Below are 23837 nucleotides of genomic sequence, written 5' to 3'. Positions count from 1 at the left end.
TGCTCGTTGCTGTTTGCAGCCCCAGCTCCCGCGGTGCCCGGCACCGGCCTCCCGCGTGTCCCCCGCTCACTGAAACACGGGCACCTGTTTCAGTTCTTCTGCACAGCTGCGTAACTCGTGCCTGTAATTCACGTGGTTGTATCCAAACGTGGAGGTGTGCGCTGGCTGGACCAGCTGGGGGTTCGAGGTGCCCGTGGGGCTCGGTGGCAGCGGCTCCGCGGGGTCGGGGCTCTGGGGGTCCCTCCTGTGAGCCCCCTTCTCCGCTCTGCCGGCAGCACCGCGGCAGAGCGGCCGAGCCAGACCAGCATCGGGCAGCTCCGCGCGGCCGGGCCATCGCGGCACAGCGGCGTGGGGACCAGCTCTGCGGGCATTCCTCACAGCTTCAGCTTTCTGAATTAAGGTACTTCTTACCGATTTATTTGTAGGAGGAGGAATAATTCGAAGGTGGGGGAGAGGATCAAATATTCTTTGTGCGGGGTAACTTTGGATGAGAGCAGCAGCAGGCTGAATGTATTTAAAGACACGTTATTGCAGGAAACCTCAGCAGATGAGGCCTGGGGGGGATTTTCCTTACACTGGCACAAGCAGCTTTGTCAAGAGCTTCCTCACTTTCTCGTGTGGATGAAGTGAGCACAGAGGTCCTGTGGGAAGAACCAGGGGTGCAGAATTGTCTTTTGCCGTGGATTCCCCACTTTCTCATTGACAAAGCAATCGCAGCAGGACTAATTGGGCGCTTCAGCCCACCACCAGGTACACAGGAATCGCAATTTGTAATGTGTTTCCCCTTCCTTCTCTTTCTTTCTTTCTCTTGCATATACACATGCACAAACACACTCTTGTGGAGGTGGAGGGATTTGCTCTTGGTCTGGGGTTAAGATGTGGGACGGGTTGTCTACAAGAGACTGACATCAGACGGAAAAGGGGGGATATTCCTGTGAAACGCGTGTTTGGTCAGGCTCTCTTCCTAAATGGTGAATCGCAGGTGAAATGGAAGATAAAGGCTCATCACAGAATCACAGCAGGTTTGGGTTGGAGGGACAGGAGCTCATCCGGTCCAACACGCTCAGCAGCTCAGGGTGCTCAGAGCCCCTCCAGCCTGGCCTGGGTGTCCCAGGGATGCGCTCCCAGCACTGCTGGACACAGGAGCCACCCTTTGGGGTCGTCTGGCTCTTGTGACATGGGCAGCAGGGTGATGGCACCGCGATGACCTGCGCACGGTGGTCAGGGGCTGTCTCCAGGACACTCTGCGCTTCAGAGGATTTGGTTGCAGAGGGGAGAGTTTTCTGAATGTTGAGCAACACATGCACAGCCAGCTCTGCTTTTGAAAGACAGGCCATGTGGGAAATGTGACATAGAGAGACGGCTGTGACAGCAGCCGCCTCCTTGGGAGCACTTCACGTAGCGTAGCTGAAGTTCACCCACATGTCGGTGCTCTGTTGCATGAAGTCACCGCTTTTATAGGTGCTCTGTTGTTTCATGGATAGTACCCGAGCATGTGCGAAATTACAGCGGCCAGGGAACCAGCGGGGAAGGCTGAGGAGCTGAGGGGTGTGTGCTGGGTCGGTTTGTGCGGACGGTGTCTGTGGTACGTCTGCCGAGTGCCGCGGTACCTGCAGCCATCGCATGGATCGACCGAGTGATCAGCTTCCCGCGGTGGGGAGAACAAAGGAGAGTGTCTGTCCGTCCTGCCGGGAGCTGGGCACTGCCATGGTGTAGGAGCTGGGCACTGCCGGGCTGTGGGAGCTGGGCACTGCCAGGGTGCAGGAGCTGGGCACTGCCATGGTGTAGGAGCTGGGCACTGCCAGGGTGTAGGAGCTGGGCACTGCTGGGGTGTAGGAGCTGGGCACTGCCATGGTGCAGGAGCTGGGCACTGCCATGGTGTAGGAGCTGGGCACTGCTGGGGTGTAGGAGCTGGGCACTGCCGGGGTGTAGGAGCTGGGCACTGCCATGGTGTAGGAGCTGGGCACTGCCGGGGTGCAGGAGCTGGGCACTGCCATGGTGCAGGAGCTGGGCACTGCCATGGTGTAGGAGCTGGGCACTGCCAGGGTGCAGGAGCTGGGCACTGCCATGGTGTAGGAGCTGGGCACTGCCATGGTGTAGGAGCTGGGCACTGCTGGGGTGTAGGAGCTGGGCACTGCCGGGGTGTAGGAGCTGGGCACTGCCAGGGTGTAGGAGCTGGGCACTGCCATGGTGCAGGAGCTGGGCACTGCCATGGTGTAGGAGCTGGGCACTGCCATGGTGTAGGAGCTGGGCACTGCCATGGTGTAGGAGCTGGGCACTGCTGGGGTGTAGGAGCTGGGCACTGCCGGGGTGTAGGAGCTGGGCACTGCCAGGGTGTAGGAGCTGGGCACTGCCATGGTGCAGGAGCTGGGCACTGCCATGGTGCAGGAGCTGGGCACTGCCGGGGTGTAGGAGCTGGGCACTGCCAGGGTGTAGGAGCTGGGCACTGCCATGGTGCAGGAGCTGGGCACTGCCATGGTGTAGGAGCTGGGCACTGCCGGGGTGTAGGAGCTGGGCACTGCCAGGGTGTAGGAGCTGGGCACTGCCATGGTGTAGGAGCTGGGCACTGCCAGGGTGTAGGAGCTGGGCACTGCCATGGTGTAGGAGCTCAGCACAGCCAGGGTGCAGGAGCTGGGCACTGCCAGGGTGTAGGAGCTGGGCACTGCCATGGTGTAGGAGCTGGGCACTGCCATGGTGTAGGAGCTCAGCACAGCCAGGGTGCAGGAGCTGGGCACTGCCATGGTGTAGGAGCTGGGCACTGCCATGGTGCAGGAGCTGGGCACTGCCATGGTGTAGGAGCTGGGCACTGCCGTGGTGTAGGAGCTGGGCACTGCCATGGTGCAGGAGCTGGGCACTGCCGTGGTGTAGGAGCTGGGCACTGCCATGGTGCAGGAGCTGGGCACTGCTGGGGTGTAGGAGCTGGGCACTGCCATGGTGCAGGAGCTGGGCACTGCCGTGGTGTAGGAGCTGGGCACTGCCATGGTGCAGGAGCTGGGCACTGCTATGGTGTAGGAGCTGGGCACTGCCGGGGTGCAGGAGCTGGGCACTGCCATGGTGTAGGAGCTGGGCACTGCCGGGGTGCAGGAGCTGGGCACTGCCATGGTGTAGGAGCTGGGCACTGCCATGGTGTAGGAGCTGGGCACTGCTGTGGTGTAGGAGCTCAGCACTGCCAGGGTGTAGGAGCTGGGCACTGCCATGGTGTAGGAGCTGGGCACTGCCGTGGTGTAGGAGCTGGGCACTGCCATGGTGCAGGAGCTGGGCACTGCCATGGTGTAGGAGCTGGGCACTGCCGTGGTGCAGGAGCTGGGCACTGCCGGGCTGTGGGAGCTGGGCACTGCCAGGGTGTAGGAGCTGGGCACTGCCATGGTGTAGGAGCTGGGCACTGCCATGGTGCAGGAGCTGGGCACTACCGGGCTGTGGGAGCTGGGCACTGCCAGGGTGTAGGAGCTGGGCACTGCCATGGTGCAGGAGCTGGGCACTGCCATGGTGTAGGAGCTGGGCACTGCCGTGGTGCAGGAGCTGGGCACTGCCATGGTGCAGGAGCTGGGCACTACCGGGCTGTGGGAGCTGGGCACTGCCAGGGTGTAGGAGCTGGGCACTGCCATGGTGCAGGAGCTGGGCACTGCCGGGGTGTAGGAGCTGGGCACTGCCATGGTGCAGGAGCTGGGCACTGCCGTGGTGTAGGAGCTGGGCACTGCCATGGTGCAGGAGCTGGGCACTGCCATGGTGTAGGAGCTGGGCACTGCCATGGTGTAGGAGCTGGGCACTGCCATGGTGCAGGAGCTGAGCACTACCGGGCTGTGGGAGCTGGGCACTGCCATGGTGTAGGAGCTGGGCACTGCCATGGTGTAGGAGCTGGGCACTGCCATGGTGTAGGAGCTGGGCACTGCCATGGTGTAGGAGCTCAGCACTGCCAGGGTGTAGGAGCTGGGCACTGCCATGGTGCAGGAGCTGGGCACTGCCATGGTGTAGGAGCTGGGCACTGCTGTGGTGTAGGAGCTCAGCACTGCCAGGGTGTAGGAGCTGGGCACTGCCATGGTGTAGGAGCTGGGCACTGCCGGGCTGTGGGAGCTGGGCACTGCCAGGGTGTAGGAGCTGGGCACTGCCGGGGTGCAGGAGCTGGGCACTGCCATCGTGTAGGAGCTGGGCACTGCCATGGTGTAGGAGCTGGGCACTGCCATGGTGCAGGAGCTGGGCACTGCCGTGGTGCAGGAGCTGGGCACTGCCATGGTGCAGGAGCTGGGCACTGCCATGGTGTAGGAGCTGGGCACTGCCATGGTGTAGGAGCTGGGCACTGCCGTGGTGCAGGAGCTGGGCACTGCCGTGGTGCAGGAGCTGGGCACTGCCATGGTGCAGGAGCTGGGCACTGCCATGGTGTAGGAGCTGGGCACTGCCATGGTGTAGGAGCTGGGCACTGCCGTGGTGCAGGAGCTGGGCACTGCCATGGTGCAGGAGCTGGGCACTACCGGGCTGTGGGAGCTGGGCACTGCCAGGGTGTAGGAGCTGGGCACTGCCGGGGTGCAGGAGCTGGGCACTGCCATCGTGTAGGAGCTGGGCACTGCCATGGTGTAGGAGCTGGGCACTGCCGTGGTGCAGGAGCTGGGCACTGCCATGGTGCAGGAGCTGGGCACTGCCATGGTGTAGGAGCTGGGCACTGCCATGGTGTAGGAGCTGGGCACTGCCGTGGTGCAGGAGCTGGGCACTGCCATGGTGCAGGAGCTGGGCACTACCGGGCTGTGGGAGCTGGGCACTGCCAGGGTGTAGGAGCTGGGCACTGCCATGGTGCAGGAGCTGGGCACTGCCATGGTGCAGGAGCTGGGCACTGCCGGGGTGTAGGAGCTGGGCACTGCCATGGTGCAGGAGCTGGGCACTGCCGTGGTGTAGGAGCTGGGCACTGCCATGGTGTAGGAGCTGGGCACTGCCATGGTGTAGGAGCTGGGCACTGCCAGGGTGTAGGAGCTGGGCACTGCCATGGTGCAGGAGCTGGGCACTGCCATGGTGTAGGAGCTGGGCACTGCCATGGTGCAGGAGCTGAGCACTACCGGGCTGTGGGAGCTGGGCACTGCCATGGTGCAGGAGCTGGGCACTGCCATGGTGTAGGAGCTGGGCACTGCCATGGTGTAGGAGCTGGGCACTGCCATGGTGCAGGAGCTGGGCACTGCCATGGTGTAGGAGCTCAGCACTGCCAGGGTGTAGGAGCTGGGCACTGCCATGGTGTAGGAGCTGGGCACTGCCAGGGTGTAGGAGCTGGGCACTGCCATGGTGTAGGAGCTGGGCACTGCCATGGTGCAGGAGCTGGGCACTGCCTTGGTGCAGGAGCTGGGCACTGCCATGGTGCAGGAGCTGGGCACTGCCGGGCTGTGGGAGCTGGGCACTGCCATGGTGTAGGAGCTGGGCACTGCCATGGTGCAGGAGCTGGGCACTGCCATGGTGTAGGAGCTGGGCACTGCCATGGTGCAGGAGCTGAGCACTACCGGGCTGTGGGAGCTGGGCACTGCCATGGTGCACGAGCTGGGCACTGCCATGGTGTAGGAGCTGGGCACTGCCATGGTGCAGGAGCTGGGCACTGCCATGGTGTAGGAGCTCAGCACTGCCAGGGTGTAGGAGCTGGGCACTGCCATGGTGTAGGAGCTGGGCACTGCCAGGGTGCAGGAGCTGGGCACTGCCATGGTGTAGGAGCTGGGCACTGCCATGGTGCAGGAGCTGGGCACTGCCTTGGTGCAGGAGCTGGGCACTGCCATGGTGCAGGAGCTGGGCACTGCCGGGCTGTGGGAGCTGGGCACTGCCATGGTGTAGGAGCTGGGCACTGCCATGGTGCAGGAGCTGGGCACTGCCATGGTGTAGGAGCTGGGCACTGCCATGGTGCAGGAGCTGGGCACTGCCATGGTGTAGGAGCTCAGCACTGCCATGGTGCAGGAGCTGGGCACTGCCGTGGTGTAGGAGCTCAGCACTGCCAGGGTGTAGGAGCTGGGCACTGCCATGGTGCAGGAGCTGGGCACTGCCGTGGTGTAGGAGCTGGGCACTGCTGGGGTGCAGGAGCTGGGCACTGCCATGGTGTAGGAGCTGGGCACTGCCATGGTGTAGGAGCTGGGCACTGCCAGGGTGCAGGAGCTGGGCACTGCCATGGTGCAGGAGCTGGGCACTGCCATGGTGCACGAGCTGGGCCCTGCTGGGGTGCAGGAGCTGGGCACTGCCATGGTGCAGGAGCTGGGCCCTGCTGGGGTGCAGGAGCTGGGCACTGCCAGGGTGCAGGAGCTGGGCACTGCCGGGGTGCAGGAGCTGGGCACTGCCAGGGTGCAGGAGCTGGGCACTGCCGGGGTGTAGGAGCTCAGCACTGCCGGGGTGCAGGAGCTGGGCACTGCCATGGTGTAGGAGCTGGGCACTGCCATGGTGTAGGAGCTGGGCACTGCCGTGGTGTTAGTGGCAGAGTCACACAACTCCCGACCCAGAAAGGGATCGTTGTGCCTACAAATGCCACTCTGGCAGAGGAGGCTGCAGTGGCCGCAGTGCCGAGACGTGTCCTGTCACAGCCCCACAGAAACAGGGGGGTTAACCCCACGGCAGCGCTGTGAGCCCATCACCTTGCACCCGGCAGCACCGACCCTGCCATGCTGGGTGGGGGGACACGGGGTGATGCGGTGCAGCCTGAGCGCTGGCAGGCGACTGTCCCCGCGGCGGGGCCGGCACAGCCGGCACGGCTGGGTGTGTGTGCGGCACCGCAGTGTGAGCCCGCTGTGCTCCCCGCGCCCCGGCGGTGGCTGCGGTGCCGTGCGGTGCCGAGCACACCCTGCGGTGTGCAGCTGTGCGCTGTGCAGCGGCGCTGTGCGGTGCGGTGTGGTGCTGTGCGGTGCTGCACAGCGCTGCACGGTGCTGCGCGGTCTGGTGTTGTGTGGAGCTGCGCGGTGCGCATGGTGCTACGCTGCTCAGAGCTGTGCGGTGCTGCGCGGTGCTGTATGGTGCTGTGCAGAGCTGATGTTGCTGCGCGGTGCTGTGCGGTGCCGTCCGGTGCTGTGCAGAGCTGGTGTTGCTGCGCGGTGCTGCGCGGTGCCGTGCGGTGCCATGTGGTGCCGTGCGGTGCTGTGCGGTGCTGCGCGGTGCTGTGCGGAGCTGTGCGGTGCCGTGCGGTGCTGTGCGGTGCTGTGCGGAGCTGCGCGGAGCTGTGCGGTGCTGAGCGGCGCTGTGCGGAGCTGTGCCGTGCTGCGCGGTTCTGCGCGGTGCTGTGCGGAGCTGTGCGGTTCTGTGCGGTGCTGTGCGGTGCTGCGCGGTGCTGTGCGGAGCTGCGCGGTGCTGTGCAGAGCTGCGCGGTGCTGTGCGGAGCTGCGCAGTGCTGCGCGGTGCTGTCCGGTTCTGTGCGGAGCTGTGCGGTGCTGCGCGGAGCTGCGTGGTGCTGTGCGGAGCTGCGCGGAGCTGCGCGGTGCTAAGCGGAGCTGCGCGGAGCTGTGCGGTGCTGCGCGGTTCTTTGCGGAGCTGTGCGGTGCTGTGCGGAGCTGCGCGGTGCTGTGCGGTGCTGCGCGGTTCTGTGCGGAGCTGTGCGGTGCTGTGCGGTGCTGCGCGGTTCTGTGCGGAGCTGTGCGGTGCTGCGCGGTGCTGCGCGGTTCTGTGCGGAGCTGTGCGGTGCTGCGCGGTTCTTTGCGGCGCTGTGCGGTGCTGTGCTGCGCGGTGCTGCAGGCCGTGCAGACCCCCTGTCTCCGCGCGTGCCCCGCCTGGAGCAGCCCCCCCGCCGGCCCTCGGGCTGGCGCGGGTGCGCAGCTGCTCCTTCCCCGCGCTGCCGAGAGGGACCCGGGCCCTGATTAATTCCGCTCTGATGTCAGACATGCGGCTTCGCTGGGAGGGATTTGCAGGGCTGCATTTCGGCTCCCGTTTGCTGAGAGGATCCCTCTCCGGCCCCCTCCCCGCGCCCCCCGCCCCTCCGCCGCATGGAGCCGCTTTGCTGGGGGGGTCGCGGGGCCGGGGGCTGCGCGTCCCCTCCTCTCTCCAGCGCTGGATTCCTGCCGTTCTTGTGCTCTGGCCGCGGCGGAGGGCAGGGACGGCGGCTTTGTTAAACTAGGACAATGCCATGCGGCCCCTCTGCTCATGGCAGAGCGTTCCTTAGCAACGCGGGGGGGGATTTTCAGCGAAGATCAGAGCGCCGGGATGAGGATATAAACTCTGCCGTCCTCCCTCCCAGGGAACTCGCCCAAGAGGCGCCTCTCCTTTTGTCGGGCGTCTAATTTTTTCGTACGGGAGGCGACCGGAAAGCCCGAGCGAGCCGGTTGCCCATGGCGGGCTGGCTGCCGCCCCCCGCGCCGCCCCGGCCCCGCGCTCGCCAGGGCCATGCCAAGGGCAGCGTGTAAAGGGGAGCCCCCGGGGGATCCGTAAGCTCCCTGCATGCGTATGCAGGTGACTGCGAAGGGGCCGGTGGGCAGAAGGGTGATCCAGGCAGCCGGGGCTTTCCTCCACCTACACGTTGAGGGAAAGTAGCTTTCGTCTTTTTGTTCTGACTCTGGGCAAGGGAGGGAGGGAAGCAGATTGTGCCCAACTCCTTGCTGAGATGAAACGGTCGATGAGAAGAGGTCTCCTTGTCGCAGGCACGAAGGCCACCTCCGCCTGGCAGCATGGTGCTGAAATCTAACCCCAGCGTCATTCTCTTGTGCTCTTTCCTGCCCAGTGACTACATCATTGAGGAGAAGACGGCCGTGCTGCAGAAGAGGGAGCATGAGGGATTCGGGTTTGTGTTGCGAGGGGCCAAAGGTAAGGGCTGCTTCTTTGGCTGGGTCCCGGGGCTGGGAGGGAAGGCTCCTTCTCCCCTCGGCCGGGGCTCGGGACCGTTTCCCGCTGCCCTCGCGGCTCTTTGGGGACTCCCGGGCAGCGAGCGCGGCTTGTCTGTGGCTACGTGCGTTGTACAGAAAATGCCGTTCGTGGCAAGCATGCATCTCTCGCACATCCTGGGGTGTTTCTCTGCTACAGATGCTGGTATTCGTAGCTTTGCATTTGTAGGAGTTTTCACTTCTGGCTATTTCCTGGGCGTGTAAAGTGCACCTGCTCTGCTTGGGGTGCAGATGTGAGCCCTGGGGGGCAGGGCCTGTGCCCTCCATGGCTTTTTTTTTTTAATGCTTGAACTATTTCCCTATACTTTGGCTGCGTAGAGTGGGGTCCTTCTCCGGGGAGCCCTGGTCGTGTTGGGGTTCAGCCCCAGCAGGAGAGCGAACCGGCAGATGTCTGTCCTGCAGCTGCCACCAGACCCTGCGCTGCACCGGGCTCCGCTCCTGCCGGGGCCACCGAGCCCGACCAGCCCAACCCTGGACCCCGCTGTTTCCGTGGCTCCTCTGCCCAGAAACGCATCCTTTTGCTACAGAAAAAGAGAGTCCCTTGGGGACTGGTACGGAGGTGCCCGTATTCACATGGGGAACAGGCTCCAGCCCCTGCGCTCGGACACAGGTCCAGCTCCGGCAGGGGGGTCCCCGCTCCCGCAGCTCCGGGCTGACGGCTGGGAGGGGGGGCTCCGAACCCCGCTGAGGGCACAGGGTGCAGGCGGGGGCTGTGAAACGAGCTGCTGAAGGCACAGGGTGCAGCTTCGTCCCCAGCTCGCACGCAGGGTGCAGGATGCGGGCGGGAGGGCTCAAAGCCGCGGCTGGCAGCGTTCGGAGCGCTGCTCCTCTCCCGGACCTCGGCGTGGCTGGACGCCCTTGTGATTTGGGCTTTATCGTGGGTGTGATTTTCTGGGGGATTCCTGATTGCCTTTGTTCTGTCCGTGCCACAAAGGGCTCTGTGCCCGTGGGTGTGTTTGCCTTCCTGGCAGAATATGGTCGCTGTCTCTTCCTCCCTTCTCTCTCTCTTCCCCATGTATGTGACATACGTGTCTGTCCATGTGCTGCACGCGTCAGTCTCTGTAACATGAAGTGAAACTTCAGGGCTCAAAATGGCATCCATTTTTTTGCCAAATCAGACTCGCAGCTATTGTGTTCGGAAAACGGGATGAATTTTGTTCTGTTGCCTTTTTTCTTTCCTTCTTTTTCTCTCTCGCTTGTCCTCCTGGCGTGTGTGGGCTCTGCGTTTTCCTTTGTCTGCCGAGCCTGGCAGCGAGGGCTCGGGGCGGATGGGAGAGTGGGCGTGAGGCTGAGCGGGACGCGGCTCTGGCTCGGGATTCGCAGCCTGGCGCTGCCGCAGGGCACCGAGCGGGGCTGCGGGGCCGCGTGGCGCAGCCCTGCCGGGGGTGTCGGGGACAGGGCTGCTGGTGCCCCACGGGGAGCAGCGTCCTCCTGCGGAGGGGAACGCGGGGGCTCTGAGCCAGCCCCGCATTTCCCAGCCGCTCGCTCTGGTGCTTCGTGCTGCCGTGGGGTTTAAGCCGGAAGGAGCACCGAGGCTCTGTCTTGTCTCCGCCGGCGTCACTGTCGCTCGGGCTTCATTTAGATACTCTGTGCAAAACGCCCCAGGCCTCGTGGGTGAAGCAGGGAAGGGGTCTGGAAACGGGAGGGACCAGAGCACCTGCAAAGCCCCCGCAGAGGGAGGGAGCTGGCTGGGGGCCGGCGGGGCGATCCTCGAAGGAAACGGCTTCGTGCCGCAGAGGACGGTGAGGACCGCGCGTGGTTCCGCCAGTCCCGCGGGGCTGGGTCCTTCCCCAGCGCGGGCGTGCTGCTGTGGGTGAGCTGTCCCGGCCCCACAGCCCGTCCCGTCGCCTCCGACGGTGCCGGAGCGCGTGGTGTCCCGGGCAAACCACCCGGCTCTTCGGACAAAGGTGATTTTAGCCGGTCTGGGCAGGCAACGAGCCGCAGCGCTGGGACGCGGGGCTCTCCTGCAGCCGTTGCCTCAGCCAGCCCTTGGGAGCGGGCGGAAGGGGCGTCAGCCCCTGCGCTCAGCACCGTGACAGAAAGGGCTGAGCAGGCGGAGTCCCTTCTTCAGTTCTTGGCCCCGAGAGACCAGCCCACAGATGACAGACCTGTGCTCAAAGTGCCGAGGGATGCTGTATCTTGGCCTGTGACACCCTGAGCTCACCCAGTCTCTGTGCTGGGCTGGAGCGGCCTCCCTCTTCTGGCTGACCCGCTCACGGGCCGGCACTACCTGTGTACTGATACGATTAATAAAACATCAGCCATCGTTCCCTGGGCGGTCCCCGCGCGCAGCGGTGGTTGCAGCTCATACCGTCACTGCTCCGCACACGCTCGCAGCACATCCCTGCGGCCGGCTCCCCGGGAGGAGTGTGGGTCCTGGGCCGGTTAATGCTGGTTGGCACCTGGTTATGGCGGGTTCCATGGAAGCGGTAGAGAGACACGTGGTCCCCGACTTGGGAATTTACTCTCTAAGAAAGGAGTAGACACTATGAATAGCAAGGATATTACCCACGATACAAATGATGTGTTGAAAAACGAAAAGCTCTGTCCCTGCTTCAGGGAGCGGGCTTGCTTGGGTCTGCTCTGTTTGGGGAGAAAGCGAGGCGGGATTTTCACTAAGTGACTCGCGGTGATTGCTTCCCATGGTGTGTGTGTCTCCTGAAGCGTCGGATCCCACACGCTGCTGGGGAGACGATGCCGTGGTGACCCCCGCGGGGCTCGGAGTGCTCCTGCTTCCTTCCAAAATGTCAATGCCAATTTTTTATTCCCCCAACCCAGCCCCCAGCTCTCCAGCCAAGCAGGAACTTCATCTGCTTTCCCAGGTGCTCCTGCCTTGGTGCAGAGCACGGACCTGCTCTCCAGGTTTCTGCCCAGCTCTGAGAACGGTGGCGCTGCAGGAGCTGTGCAGGTCCCAGCCCCACCTGCTCACGCAGGGTCCCCGAGCAGATCACACAGGATCCCAGGGGTTGCAATGGCTCACAGAAGGAGACTCCACACCCGCTCTGGGCAGCCTGGGCCAGGCTCTGGCACCTCCCAGCAAACAAGTGTCTGCTCATGTTCACATGGAGCCTCCTGTGTTTCAGTCTGTGCCCGGTGCCCCTCACCCTGGCCTTGGGCACCACTGAACAGAGTCTGCTCCATCTAACACCACCCTGACATATTGACCATTGATCACATCCCTCTCAGCTTCTCTTCTCCGCTCAGCAGCCCCAGCTCTCTCAGCCTTTCCTGGGCACCGTGTCACTCCGCCCGTCCCAGTGCCGCAGCCTCCCCAGCCCCTGCTGCCCCCATGGCCTCTGCCCTCAGGGCCCCTCCTGTCCGGTGTCCTTGTGTTTGAACCAGACCGCTGAGCACCTGGAAACCCAGCAGGTCACAGCTCGTGATCAAGTGCTGGCCTGTGGGACATGCCAATGGGGAGGGTTGGTCTGTCCCCTCACCCTGTCCCATGCGGACTGCTGGCAGCAGGGCCTTGTGGCAGCCATGGTGTCCCAGCCCCACAGCAGCCATGCTGTCCCCAGTCCTGCCATTGCCCCTGAGCGTTCCCTGGCAGCATCTCATTGTGTTCAGCAGCACAGGACAGCTGGTCCCTGTGACGGCGCAGCTCCCAGTCCTGGAGGCCTGTGCCGCCGTGGTGGCCGTGGTGAGGCCGTGCAGGGTGGCCGGGTCCTCCAGCCGCCCATGTGCCTGTCACCAGCCCCTCGGTCCCACGGTCGAGACCGAGCTGTGGCTGCACAGGCTGTGCAGGTGACGGCGCCGGGAGCTCGGGCCAGGCCGGTGAGGATCCTGCCCGGGCGTCGTCCACTCACTCCGCAAACTCCCTCTTGTTTTCTGCTGCATTTTCTCTGCAGGAGGGTTAAAGTTTGATGTTTGGCATCAGATGGTTGCGTGTGCCTCTCTTTGTGTGAACGCCAGCCCAGGCACCCGCCATTGCCGATACGGGGACAAATCACCTTGGGTGAATCCAGTCAAACAACCACGCGCAGAGCGTGGCCGGGTCTGGAGCAGCCCATGGATCAGTTGAGGCTGGTTTAGGTTTGGTTCCTGCCCAGCGCTCGGCACAAGGAGCTGAGGAGTCTCTGCAGGCTGAGCTCTGGTGCTGTGTCCGGTGCTGGGCCGGGCTGACCTGCCGGGTCCCTCCGCCACAGCTCCTGCCCAGCCCCGGGCACCGGCACAGCTCCAGCACCTTCTGCTGCTCGGGGGCCGAGGGGGGGCTGTCCCCAGCCCCACGTTCTGGGCTGCAGTCTGGTATCATGAAGCTTCGTGGCAAGGGAGGAGCTCCCTGCTGGATTCCAGGAGCTGGGGTTGTGCAGGGGAGTGCTGTGGCACCGTGGGACAGAAACTGGGGCCGGAGGTGTTTGGATAGAGCACGTCAAACACCACGTCTGTCACCTGTGCTGTTAGGGGTGGTGTTTCCATTACGGGGAATCTAATGGACAACTAGGAACAAGGCCCGGTAGAGTCTAGATATGGCAGACACTACTTATGACTCACCTTTCGGAGTAGCCTCAGAAACTGAAAAATCCAAGAGCTGCCGTAGCGCCCCTTTTCTCCCTGCCCCAAATGCACGTATTCGGTTAGTGCCCCTGACCTGTTGACCACCGGCAGGTACCTGCTGCTCCCCTGCAGGTGTCAGAACGATGTGTGTGGCTTCCTACCCCAGCCTTCCAGCCGGACGTGCCCTCAGGATTTAGGTGGGAAGTACCAGGGCAGCTATGGTATTACTTTATTTCTCACTCTGTGTTTCTGGTGAAGTCCCTGGAATCTTGTGGTGGTTTAACCCAGACCAACAGCTAAGCACCACGCAGCCGCTCACTCACTCCCCAATGATGGGATGGGGGAGAGAATCGGAAGAGTAACAGTAAGAAAACAGGTGTGCGGAGATAGTGACAGTTTAACAGGCAAAGCAAAAGCCGCGCACACGAGCAAAGCCAAATGAGGAATTGATCCCCTGCCTGCCATGGCGGGCGGGTGTTCAGCCGTCCCCAGGACAGCAGGGACGCGCCACGGGTGACGGTGGCTTGGGAAGACAGACACCGTCACTCCGAACGTCCCCTTCCTGCTCCTTCCCCAGATCCAAACTGAGCGTGACGTCAATGGGGTGGGGTGTCCCTGGGGGCAGCTGTCCCAGCGTGTCCCCTCCCAGCTCCCTGTGTCCCCAGCACTGGCTGTGGGGAGCAGTAGAACAGCCCTTGGTGCTGGGTGAGTGCTGCTCAGCGATGGCTGAACCGTCGCGGTGCCATCAGGACTGTTTCAGCACCGATCCAAAACACAGCCCCGGAGAAAATTAACTGGATCCCAGCCAAACCCAGCACGGATCTTAACAATTTGCTCTGCTTGAATTAACTTGTAATATTTTTCACTGCTACGCTTGGCTAGTAATTAAAAGAACTTGTCCAATAAAAGGAGGAGAGGAGAGGAGAGGAGAGGAGAGGAGAGGAGAGGAGAGGAGAGGAGAGGAGAGGAGAGGAGAGGAGAGGAGAGGAGAGGAGAGGAGAGGAGAGGAGAGGAGAGGAGAGGAGAGGAGAGGAGAGGAGAGGAGAGGAGAGGAGAGGAGAGGAGAGGAGAGGAGAGGAGAGGAGAGGAGAGGAGAGGAGAGGAGAGGAGAGGAGAGGAGAGGAGAGGAGAGGAGAGGAGGGGGAGGGGGAAGGGGAGGGGGAGAGGAAGAAGAGGAAGAAGAGGAAGAAGAGGAAGAAGAGGAAGAGAAAAGAGGAAACATTTTCAGTTGGAAGGGACCTACAACAATATCTAGTCCAACTGCCTGACCAACTCAGGGCTGATGAGAAGTTAGACCATGTTACTAAGGGCATTCTCTTGAACGCTGACCATGTCAACCACCTCCCTTGGACGCCTGTTCCAGTACGTGAACCCCTCTTGGTGAAGAAATTACAGAACCATCAAATGTCCTGAGTTGGAAGGGACCAACAAGGATCGTGGAGACTGCACGGCACGACCCCAGAATTCACCCCAGTGCGTCATGTCCAGTCTGAACCTCCCCTGATGCATCTTTGATCCCTTCCCAGGGGTCCTGTCCCTGGATCCCGGAGCAGAGCTGGGCAGCTCCCGCTCCACGTCCCTCCCCAGGAGTTGCGGAGCCAGGAGGTCACTGCTCAGCCGCCTTCTCTCCAGACCAGACGACACGGGGCTCCAGGCCACCCCAGCGCTGCACACAGGGCTCCAGGCCCCCCAGCGCTGCACACGGGGCTCCAGGCCCCCCAGTGCTGCGCACGGGGCTCCAGGTCCCCCAGCGCTGCGCACGGGGCTCCAGGCCCCCCAGCGCTGCACACAGGGCTCCAGGCTCCCCAGCGCTGCACACGGGGCTCCAAGCCCCCCAGCGCTGCGCACGGGGCTCCAGGCCCCCCAGCGCTGCGCACGGGGCTCCAGGCCCCCCAGCGCTGCGCACGGGGCTCCAGGCTCCCCAGCGCTGCGCACGGGGCTCCAAGCCCCCCAGCGCTGCGCACGGGGCTCCAGGCTCCCCAGCGCTGCACACGGGGCTCCAGGCCCCCCAGCGCTGCACACCGCAGGACAGCCCCTTGGTGCACGGCCGCTGTGCTGTTTGATGCCGCGGGTTTGCCGTCGTGGCTGCCGCGCTCCCAGGGTCCGGTGGCTTGACGCGCAACCGACTGTGGCGCTGTAAGAGTCAAAAGGGGGGCTTGAGGTTCGCGGTGTCTGGTCCTGGGGAGCAATTCCTCGTGCAGCTGGGGAGAGCAGCACGGACAGGAGGGGAGGGGAGGAGGGAGCTCGGGTCCGGGCGCTCTGCCCGGGGCAGGGACCGCGGTGCCCGCTCTGTGCCGTGGGTGTCCCTCTGGGATGCGGCGGTGCCGGCAGCCGTGCCGTCTGCCCGCAGCGTGTGTGGCCGAGGCAGAGCTGACGCCTCTGTGGCTCGGGGGTGCCAGGGGTGCTCCAGGGGCTGTGCCGCGGACCTGGGCTCCCCAGGGCTTGTCAGAGCCCCCCAGGGCTTCCTGTGATCCGATTCTTCCAGGGCTTCTCCCGACCACGCGAACTGGGGTTCTGTGGGCCCAGGACGTGGCCGCCGTGCCCAGAGAGCACAACCAGAGCTGCGGTGTTGAATGGTGGCTCCTCCAGAGCTATGGATTATGCTTCTCAAGATTTAAAGTCATGAGCTTTGCAATGACCAGTAGACCTCCTCGTTAGGAAATTTTACCTCATTACCAGCAAGAATTTCTGTAATTTAATTCCAAACGTTTTGATTTAGTTTTGCCTTTGCAGTTGGATAAGAGCTTTCTAAAATTGTATTTCCTTCCTGGGTAGGCACTCACGGATGAATTGTCGCGGAGTTACTTACGTGTGTCCTGAAGCTTTCCCGCGGGCCGTGATCTGGGGACGGTGCTTTGGAGGCTCTGGTCCCAAGCTGGTTCTTGTGGCGGCTGCTCTGCTGCGCTCAGCCCTCGCTCAGGCGCACGTCGGGATTCCCAGCTCGTGTTGGGAGCGTCAGTGTCCTACTCCTCTTCCTCCTCCTCATCCTCTTCCTCCTTTTCCTCCTCCATCACCGGGGCTGCCGCCAGCTCCGAACACTGTGGGCTGCTCCAGTTCCTCTTTCTGGCTGGTGTTGTGGCTGTGGGCAAATGGCGGGGCTGCTGGGGAGGCTGATGGAGCCACCTGAACGGGAGACGGAGAACGACGGGACGTGGTGCGGGAGGTGGACGTGACAGCGGCGAGCGAGCTGCCCGTGGCACAGAGCGCTTCGGAGGAGCGGCTGGATCCCGTCCGCCTGTGCGGGGACTGATGCTGGAAGTGGCCAAATGTCACAGGGCAGGGAACGCTGGGGACCTTTGGGGTCCCCAGGTCACCTCTGGGTGATACCAGGTCAGGCCAGGATTACCCAGGGAAGAGGATTGGAACTACCGGGGTGGAGTAGAGGTGCAGCAAAACCGGGGTGAACAGGGAAAAGTCACTGAAGGCAGGTTGTTCATTTGGGAGGAAGCTGGGGCAGCGGGAAGGGCTGTCAGGAACCGGGGAGGAGCTCGTGGAGGTGGCTGAATGGTGTGACCGGGGCTCTTGGGCATGGGTTCTGCAGCACACGGGTGTCTGTGGTTTCTGTGGCGGCACGTGGTGTCTGTGGCGGCATGTGGTGTCCGTGGTGGCACGTGGTGTCTGTGGTGGCACGTGGTGTCTGTGGCGGCACGTGGTATCTGTGGTGACACGTGGTGTCTGTGGTGACATGTGTGTCTGTGGTGGCACGTGGTGTCCGTGGCAGTACATGGTGTCTGTGGCGGCACGTGGTGTCCGTGGCAGTACATGGTGTCTGTGGTGGCACGTGGTGTCCGTGGCAGTACATGGTGTCTGTGGCGGCACGTGGTGTCCGTGGCGGCACGTGGTGTCTGTGGTGGCACGTGGTGTCTGTGGTGACACGTGGTATCTGTGGTGACACGTGGTGTCTGTGGTGACATGTGTGTCTGTGGTGGCACGTGGTGTCCGTGGCGGCACATGGTGTCCATGGTGGCACGTGGTATCTGTGGCGGCACGTGGTGTCTGTGGCGGCACGTGGTGTCTGTGGTGACATGTGTGTCTGTGGCGGCACGTGGTGTCTGTGGCGGCACGTGGTGTCTGTGGTGGCACGTGGTGTCCGTGGCGGCATGTGGTATCTGTGGTGGCACGTGGTGTCTGTGGCAGCACGTGGTGTCTGTGGCGGCACGTGTGGTTTCTGTGGCGGCACGTGGTGTCTGTGGTGGCACGTGGTGTCCGTGGCGGCACGTGGTGTCTGTGGCGGCACGTGGTATCTGTGGCGGCACGTGTGGTTTCTGTGGCGGCACGTGGTGTCTGGCGGCACATGGTGTCTGTGGTGGCACGTGGTGTCTGTGGCGGCACATGGTGTCTGTGGCGGCACGTAGTGTCCGTGGCGGCATGTGGTATCTGTGGTGGCACGTGGTGTCTGTGGCAGCACGTGGTATCTGTGGTGGCACGTGGTGTCTGTGGCGGCACGTGGTGTCCATGGTGGCACGTGGTGTCCGTGGCGGCACGTGGTGTCTGTGGCGGCACGTGTGGTTTCTGTGGCGGCACGTGGTGTCTGGCGGCACGTGGTTTCTGTGGCGGCACGTGGTGTCTGTGGCGGCACATGGCGTCTGTGGCGGCACGTGGTGTCTGTGGCGGCACGTGGTGTCTGTGGCGGCACGTGGTGTCTGTGGCGGCACGTGGTGTCTGTGGCGGCACGTGCGTCTGTGGCAGCATGTGGTGTCTGTGGCGGCACATGCGTGGCTGTGGCAGCATGTGGTGTCTGTGGCGGCACACGCATGGCTGTGACAGCACACGTGTGTCTGTGGCAGCACGTGGTGTCCGTGGCGGCATACCGTGTCTGCGTGCAGCCGTGCTCCGGCAGCGTGTGCGGCAGCGTCCCAGCCAGGGCTCCACCGTCTCCCGAGCAGCACGGGCTCTGCACGTGGGGCTGGTGGCCGGACAGACGGCCGTGGGGGCAGAGGAGCGGCAGCGGGGCCGGTCCCGGGGCGCTGGGGTTTGTGTTCAGCCTTTGGCGCCGCGTTCCCCTCCAGCTGCCCCTGCCCCTTGCAGCAGACTCCGCCGCTTTGGAGATGTCCGCGCCACCAAGGGGACCTGCACGTGGTTTGCAGGTTCTCAGTGGGGTCGCTGTGAACACACATTTCATTTAGTTCTGGTCTGGGAAAACGATGTGCCCGGTGCCCATTGGCTTCACAGGTTGGGCTTCCAGGTGTTCTGCTGGTTTTACAGCGTTCCTGCACTTGGCCGGCACGTGTTGGTGTCTGTGCACCGCAGGACAACGTTCTCCCTCTGCAGTGTCAGGCAGTGTCAGGACGGACCGGGGTGAGCTCAGCGCTGACGGATTTGATTTGGTGACGACTAAAAGCAGCTGTGAGGGAAAGTTCTGCAGCAAGGCAGCACATCATGGACTCCGGTGAACAGGTTTCCCCTGTATGGCCCGAGTCTGGGGTTAATCAGAGAATCAGAAAACCACAGAGAACCCAGCTCCTCCAGCCCCCTGCCATGACAGGGACATCTTCAGCAGCTCAGGGTGCTCAGAGCCCCGTCCAGCCTGGCCTGGGATGTCTCCAGGGATGGTTCATCTACCCCCTCTCTGGGAACCTGGGCCAGGCTCTCACCACCCTCAGGGACAACAATTCCTTCCTCATGTCCGTCCTGAATCTCCCTCCTTTAGTTCCAGACCGTAACTGAGGCAGATGGAGCCGCAGGGCTGGTCGCAGCTCCCAGAGCTCGCGGCTCCTCCGGCCGCTGTCCGGCACTGGGGACACCGGGACACCCAGCCCTGCACAACTCGTCCTGTGCATGGAGAAGGGCTGGGTTAATGTTTCCTTGTCCGTCACTGGGGCTGCTTTCCCGTGCCCTGGGACCGCGTCTGGGGACTACAGGCGGTAGCAAGGCAGAGCTGGTTGTTTCCTCCGTCTGCGTTTTTTCCCGCCTGTATTAAATTGTGTTTCTATGTTTGTTTCATAAGGACACAGTTCTGACTTCAGGAGGCATTTTCTTGTTTACCGAGTCCTTAAGGCACTGGTGACACTTACAAATGGAGCCTCCGGCACGCAGTTACTGCAGATAGATGGCTTCCAGCCCACGGGAAGCGCCATGTCCTCATGTACCTCATCAATAATGCAGGTGGTAAAATGGCCTGTAAGGCTGGGTTCCCTGGGCTGATCTTATCTGTATTCCCTGTTGGTTTGTATCCTTGATTACCAATAGGAAAAATACATTCTTGAGCTCAGATAACCCTTCTCTGAGCTGTGATTCCGGGTTTCTCCATCATCGCTGTGGATGGATTCAGCGCCTCAGCATTGCGTGGCTGTGGGACCGCAGCGGGGGCCGGGGGGACGCTCTGATAACGGGGTTTGCTCACGTCAGCCTCCTTCTCCTGGCCAGAAAACCCATGAAAGTGTCACCTGTCCGTCTGTGCTGCCAGGGACCGGGACTTCCACTTGAGCCGCTCAGGACTTGGTTATGGTGCAGGTGTGACGAGAGGGCGGCCCTGGAGTGTCCTGCTGCCGCTCCCGTTCTGTGAAGCACCGTGCTGGTATTCTGTGAGACCGTATGTCTCGTTATCATTATATAAGTAATTTTCTTGATATTCAAAGAGCCTGAGTCTCCCTTTCCTCATTTTCAGAGGTTTGCCTAACAGACAAGGTCTTACCTTAAACCTGGTGTCCCCTGGGCCCGGCTCTGGCGCGGGGTCCCGGGCACCCGGTTCTGCGGCTGCAGCAGGTCCTGCCGGTGGGGCTTTGAGCTTCAGACCAATGGGGGAACCTGCTGGTCAACACCGATCTGAAGAGTTGAATTGAACCCTGGGGAAGTCCTGAAGGCTTTGGAGAACTCAGGTGTTTCACTGGCATTTCTTAGAATGGGCGGGATGACTTGGGTGTTTGCGGCTCGCTGGCGGCCGTCGGGAAGGAGTGCTGGAAAGGTGCTGATAACGAACAGCCGAGGTCACCCGGCACACTAACATCTTGTCAGCCAGCCCTGGCGTGGCCCGGCGCTAGCAGAAAACATCTTGCATAAAAATCTGAAACAAAACGATAAGGAAGTAGTATGGTAGATTATGGAAATCTTTTTATCTGTATAGATCAGTGTCTGTACATTTTACATAAAGGAAAAAGAATGTAGGTCACATTTGCCGGAGTGACCTGACATCAAAGGAGATGTGCGCACATGATCATCCGCTGACTCCTATTAAATCTGCTGCTTCGTTAGGGTTTTGACACAGCTTTTAACTCCATTGTTTTGATAACAGGCTTAGGGTGATGGATAACATACGCAGGCCTGCTGACACGATACAGCATTATCGGTATTGGTGACAAAAATAGCCGCACGTTGCGCGTGCACCAGCGGCGGCGGGAGCTGGACCCGCAGGCCCGTGCAGGAAGCTCACACCTGATGCCAGAGCGGGTGGTGCCGGGGTCTGCGTGGCGCACGTCTCCGGGGCTCGCGGTTGGCTGGAGAGAACACATTTGGTGTGGGAGTTCTTGGAAGGTTAGTTAGTTAGTTAGTTAGTGAGCCTGGATCCTCCAGCACGTCCTGCTCAGAGCTGTCCCCACGTTCGTGCCCCTTTACCGCCGGCTCTTCTGAAGGAAGGTGAGACAGTGAGTCCCGCGTGGACTGAAGATCCGTGTGAGAAGGAGGCGCCTCCGTCAGCCCGCGCCCCCAGCTCGCTGTCCCAGCCCTGGCCAGGTCTGGGGAACAGGTCTCTGTTCTGAACTCCTGGGCTCTGCCGGTACCTGCAGCTGGGACCTTGCTGTTGCATTTCTCACCAACCAGCTGTAGCGTCTCCTGTGTGGAGGGAGGACGGTACGAGCCATCGAGCCAGGCTCTGAGCATCCCCGGTGCTGGTCCTGGTGCTGGTTTGCCGGCCCTTCTTCAGAGTCCCGGGTTAATTACCCTTCAGAGAAGGGAATGGAAGGAGCACATTGCAACACCAAACGTGCTGTCTGCCAGGAGTCTGTCTGCACCCACCCGGGACCACTGCACCCGGACCCCCGTGAGACATCTGCATCAACACCAGCGGTGCCAGCGGCTGCACAGCACGCTCCGAACCGACCCGGTGTGCATGGCAGCGCCGTGGTGCCGGCAGCAGCCAAAACGTGGGTGTTCCAGGCACTGCTGTCTGCTGGTGCACAACATACGCTGCATCATTAGGCAAAACAATGGCTCGTTAGCCTCATCTCCTCCCATGGTTTAAGTATGTTGAGGAGCTGCTCAGCAGCGTGGTTGCTGTGCCACCGTGGCAGGAGACGATTGTGCCCGCAGCTGCCATCGCGGGGACAGTAAGCCCAGGGCTGTCCCCGCAGAGCAGCAGAACCCGCGCTGACCTCCGGGCCCTGTGGCACTTCCAGGAGAGTCAGGTCTGTCAGAGCACGTCGGGGCTTTTCAGCCACTTACCCCCAGCGTGTCAGTAACGTCCTTTTCTGTGACAGTCCGGGGATGTGGAATGTTCTCTTGTTTCTGCAGGCAGGGAGAACAGAGTGTCTGGCACAGCTGGGTTTAGGGTGGCACCTTCACCCCCCTTGCCGGTACTGCTGTGTCTGGTGGCCCGTCTTCAGCTTCGTCTCTGAGGCTGCACCGGCTGAGAGCAGCTCCAAAACCGGGGCGGGTGGCGCAGTCCCTGCTGGTCCTGGGGCTGGAGTGACCCCGTTGGTTCTGCTCCCCCGGAGGCTGCACAGACCAGCGGCCGGCGTCACCATGCCCAGGAGCAGCACGTGCCTTGGAAAGGCGACTTCGCAGAACCCCAGCCCCCCAGCTGTCAGTGCTGCGGGAGCTGTGCAGGTCCCAGCCCCACCTGCTCACGCAGGGTCCCCGAGCAGATCACACAGGATCCCAGGGGTTGCAATGGCTCACAGAAGGAGACTCCACACCCGCTCTGGGCAGCCTGGGCCAGGCTCTGGCACCTCCCAGCAAACAAGTGTCTGCTCATGTTCACATGGAGCCTCCTGTGTTTCAGTCTGTGCCCGGTGCCCCTCACCCTGGCCTTGGGCACCACTGAACAGAGTCTGCTCCATCTGACACCACCCTGACATACTGACCATTGATCACATCCCTCTCAGCTTCTCTTCTCCGCTCAGCAGCCCCAGCTCTCTCAGCCTTTCCTCGGCAGGAGGATCCTCCTCTTCTCTGTAGCTCTCCCTTGTGGCTTCTCCCTTCCCTCCCCGCGGCTGTGAGGAACACGTGGCCGTCTGTCTGGTGACACAGAACCCAGCCGTGAGACAGGGGTTGTCTCAGGCTGCTCCTCGGGTGTTTCCAGTCCCGTAAGGCCGAGGGAAGACGCCCTCACTGGTGCTGTGGTCCTGTGTAGCAAGACATGAGTCGCTCTGCGTGAGCGCAGGGACACCGGCAGCAGGTCTGTTCACAACCAGGGGAAAACCAGAGTCTTCCCGGAGGATCGTGACCAGCCTTGGAACAGCCCAGCTGGTGTGCTCTGTGCTGGGACAGGAGCCCAGCTGGGTAACGCCGGAGCTTTGGGGGACCAGAGTCTGGCCAGTTGTGTAATAAGTAGCCGTGGCCTTTCTGTTTCCTTTCTTTGGTGGGTCCAAAGTTTCTGAACATCTGCAACAGCCTCCTCTGGACAAACAGCTGGAGGAAATTGTTCCTCCATCACAGCACACAGCTCCTCTGCTGTACGCTGGCAAAATTCCTTCATCCTGGGGGGCAGAGAGGCAGGATGGGCTGGACATGGAGGATCCAGGTGCACTCCCTGGATCCACTGTTCCTGGGAACGGTGTTCTTCTGGGGGCAGGAGCAGGTTTTCCAACCAGGACTGCAATTAAAACCTCACTGATGAGGACTGGGGTTCGTCTGACTGTTGTGGGTGTCCATCAACAGGTATCCTCTGCTCCTGGTGTCCTGCAGGACCAGGGGAGGGGCTGCGCTGGGGGCCGGTGTCACCTCTGCTCTGGTGCAGGGCACTTGGGTTCGCTCTGCTGACTGAGGGGCTGGGGCTGCTAACGGGGACGGGCACACAGGAGGAAAGAGTTCCCCCGGCGCCGTTCACAGCTGTTCTCGTTTCATCTGTGGTACCGGGGCTGGATGAGGCTTTGGGGACCCTGTGGGAACAGACGTGACTCTGGAAGTCACGGGTGTCCAGGAGGCTCTGGGCCCAGCGTGGGCTCTGAGCTGACGGGAACTGTGGACATGCAGCATCGGCTCTGCTTCCCGTGTCGGCTGAGCCTTGTGCACCGGTTCTTTCTGAACCAACGGACAGATTTCCTGGGCCCCGGGACATTCCTGATTTTTGCCACACTGTCTCAGTCTCTCTCTTTGTGTTTTGCAGCTGAAACGCCGATTGAGGAGTTCACCCCCACCCCGGCCTTCCCCGCGCTGCAGTACCTGGAGTCAGTGGACGTGGAAGGTGTGGCGTGGCGAGCAGGGCTGCGCACCGGAGACTTTCTGATCGAGGTGAGCGGGAGGGCGCCCGGGGCTGCCAGCAGCGGGACCAGGACTGCGTCTCGCACAAAAACAGTGTCCTTTGTGAGGGGTTGCAGAGCTGGTGCTAACCGCTGCCGGAATGCCTGCTGCGCGGGTGTCTTGGTGGAAGAATGTCCGTCA

At 62.3% G+C, this 23837-nt stretch overlaps 1 protein-coding gene across 11 annotated transcripts in view; it reads left to right on the top strand.

Annotated features, from left to right (window-relative positions):
- The window catches only part of SHANK3 (SH3 and multiple ankyrin repeat domains 3), a 370798-nt gene that overhangs the window by 268413 nt on the left and 78548 nt on the right, over positions 1 to 23837 (top strand). For all 11 annotated transcript variants that reach the window (XR_010469752.1, XM_065049482.1, XM_065049478.1 and 8 more), the window contains exons 16-17: positions 8648 to 8730; positions 23563 to 23687. Coding sequence is in view for 10 of the 11 variants with exons in the window: in XM_065049482.1 (XP_064905554.1) it covers positions 8648 to 8730; positions 23563 to 23687 (208 nt within the window). In the remaining variant the exon portion in view is untranslated. The remainder of the gene's footprint in view (positions 1 to 8647; positions 8731 to 23562; positions 23688 to 23837) is intronic.

Source organism: Columba livia, chromosome 1, assembly GCF_036013475.1.
Source record: "Columba livia isolate bColLiv1 breed racing homer chromosome 1, bColLiv1.pat.W.v2, whole genome shotgun sequence".
Taxonomy (NCBI): domain Eukaryota; kingdom Metazoa; phylum Chordata; class Aves; order Columbiformes; family Columbidae; genus Columba; species Columba livia.
This window is presented reverse-complemented; position numbering and strand designations above follow the sequence as displayed.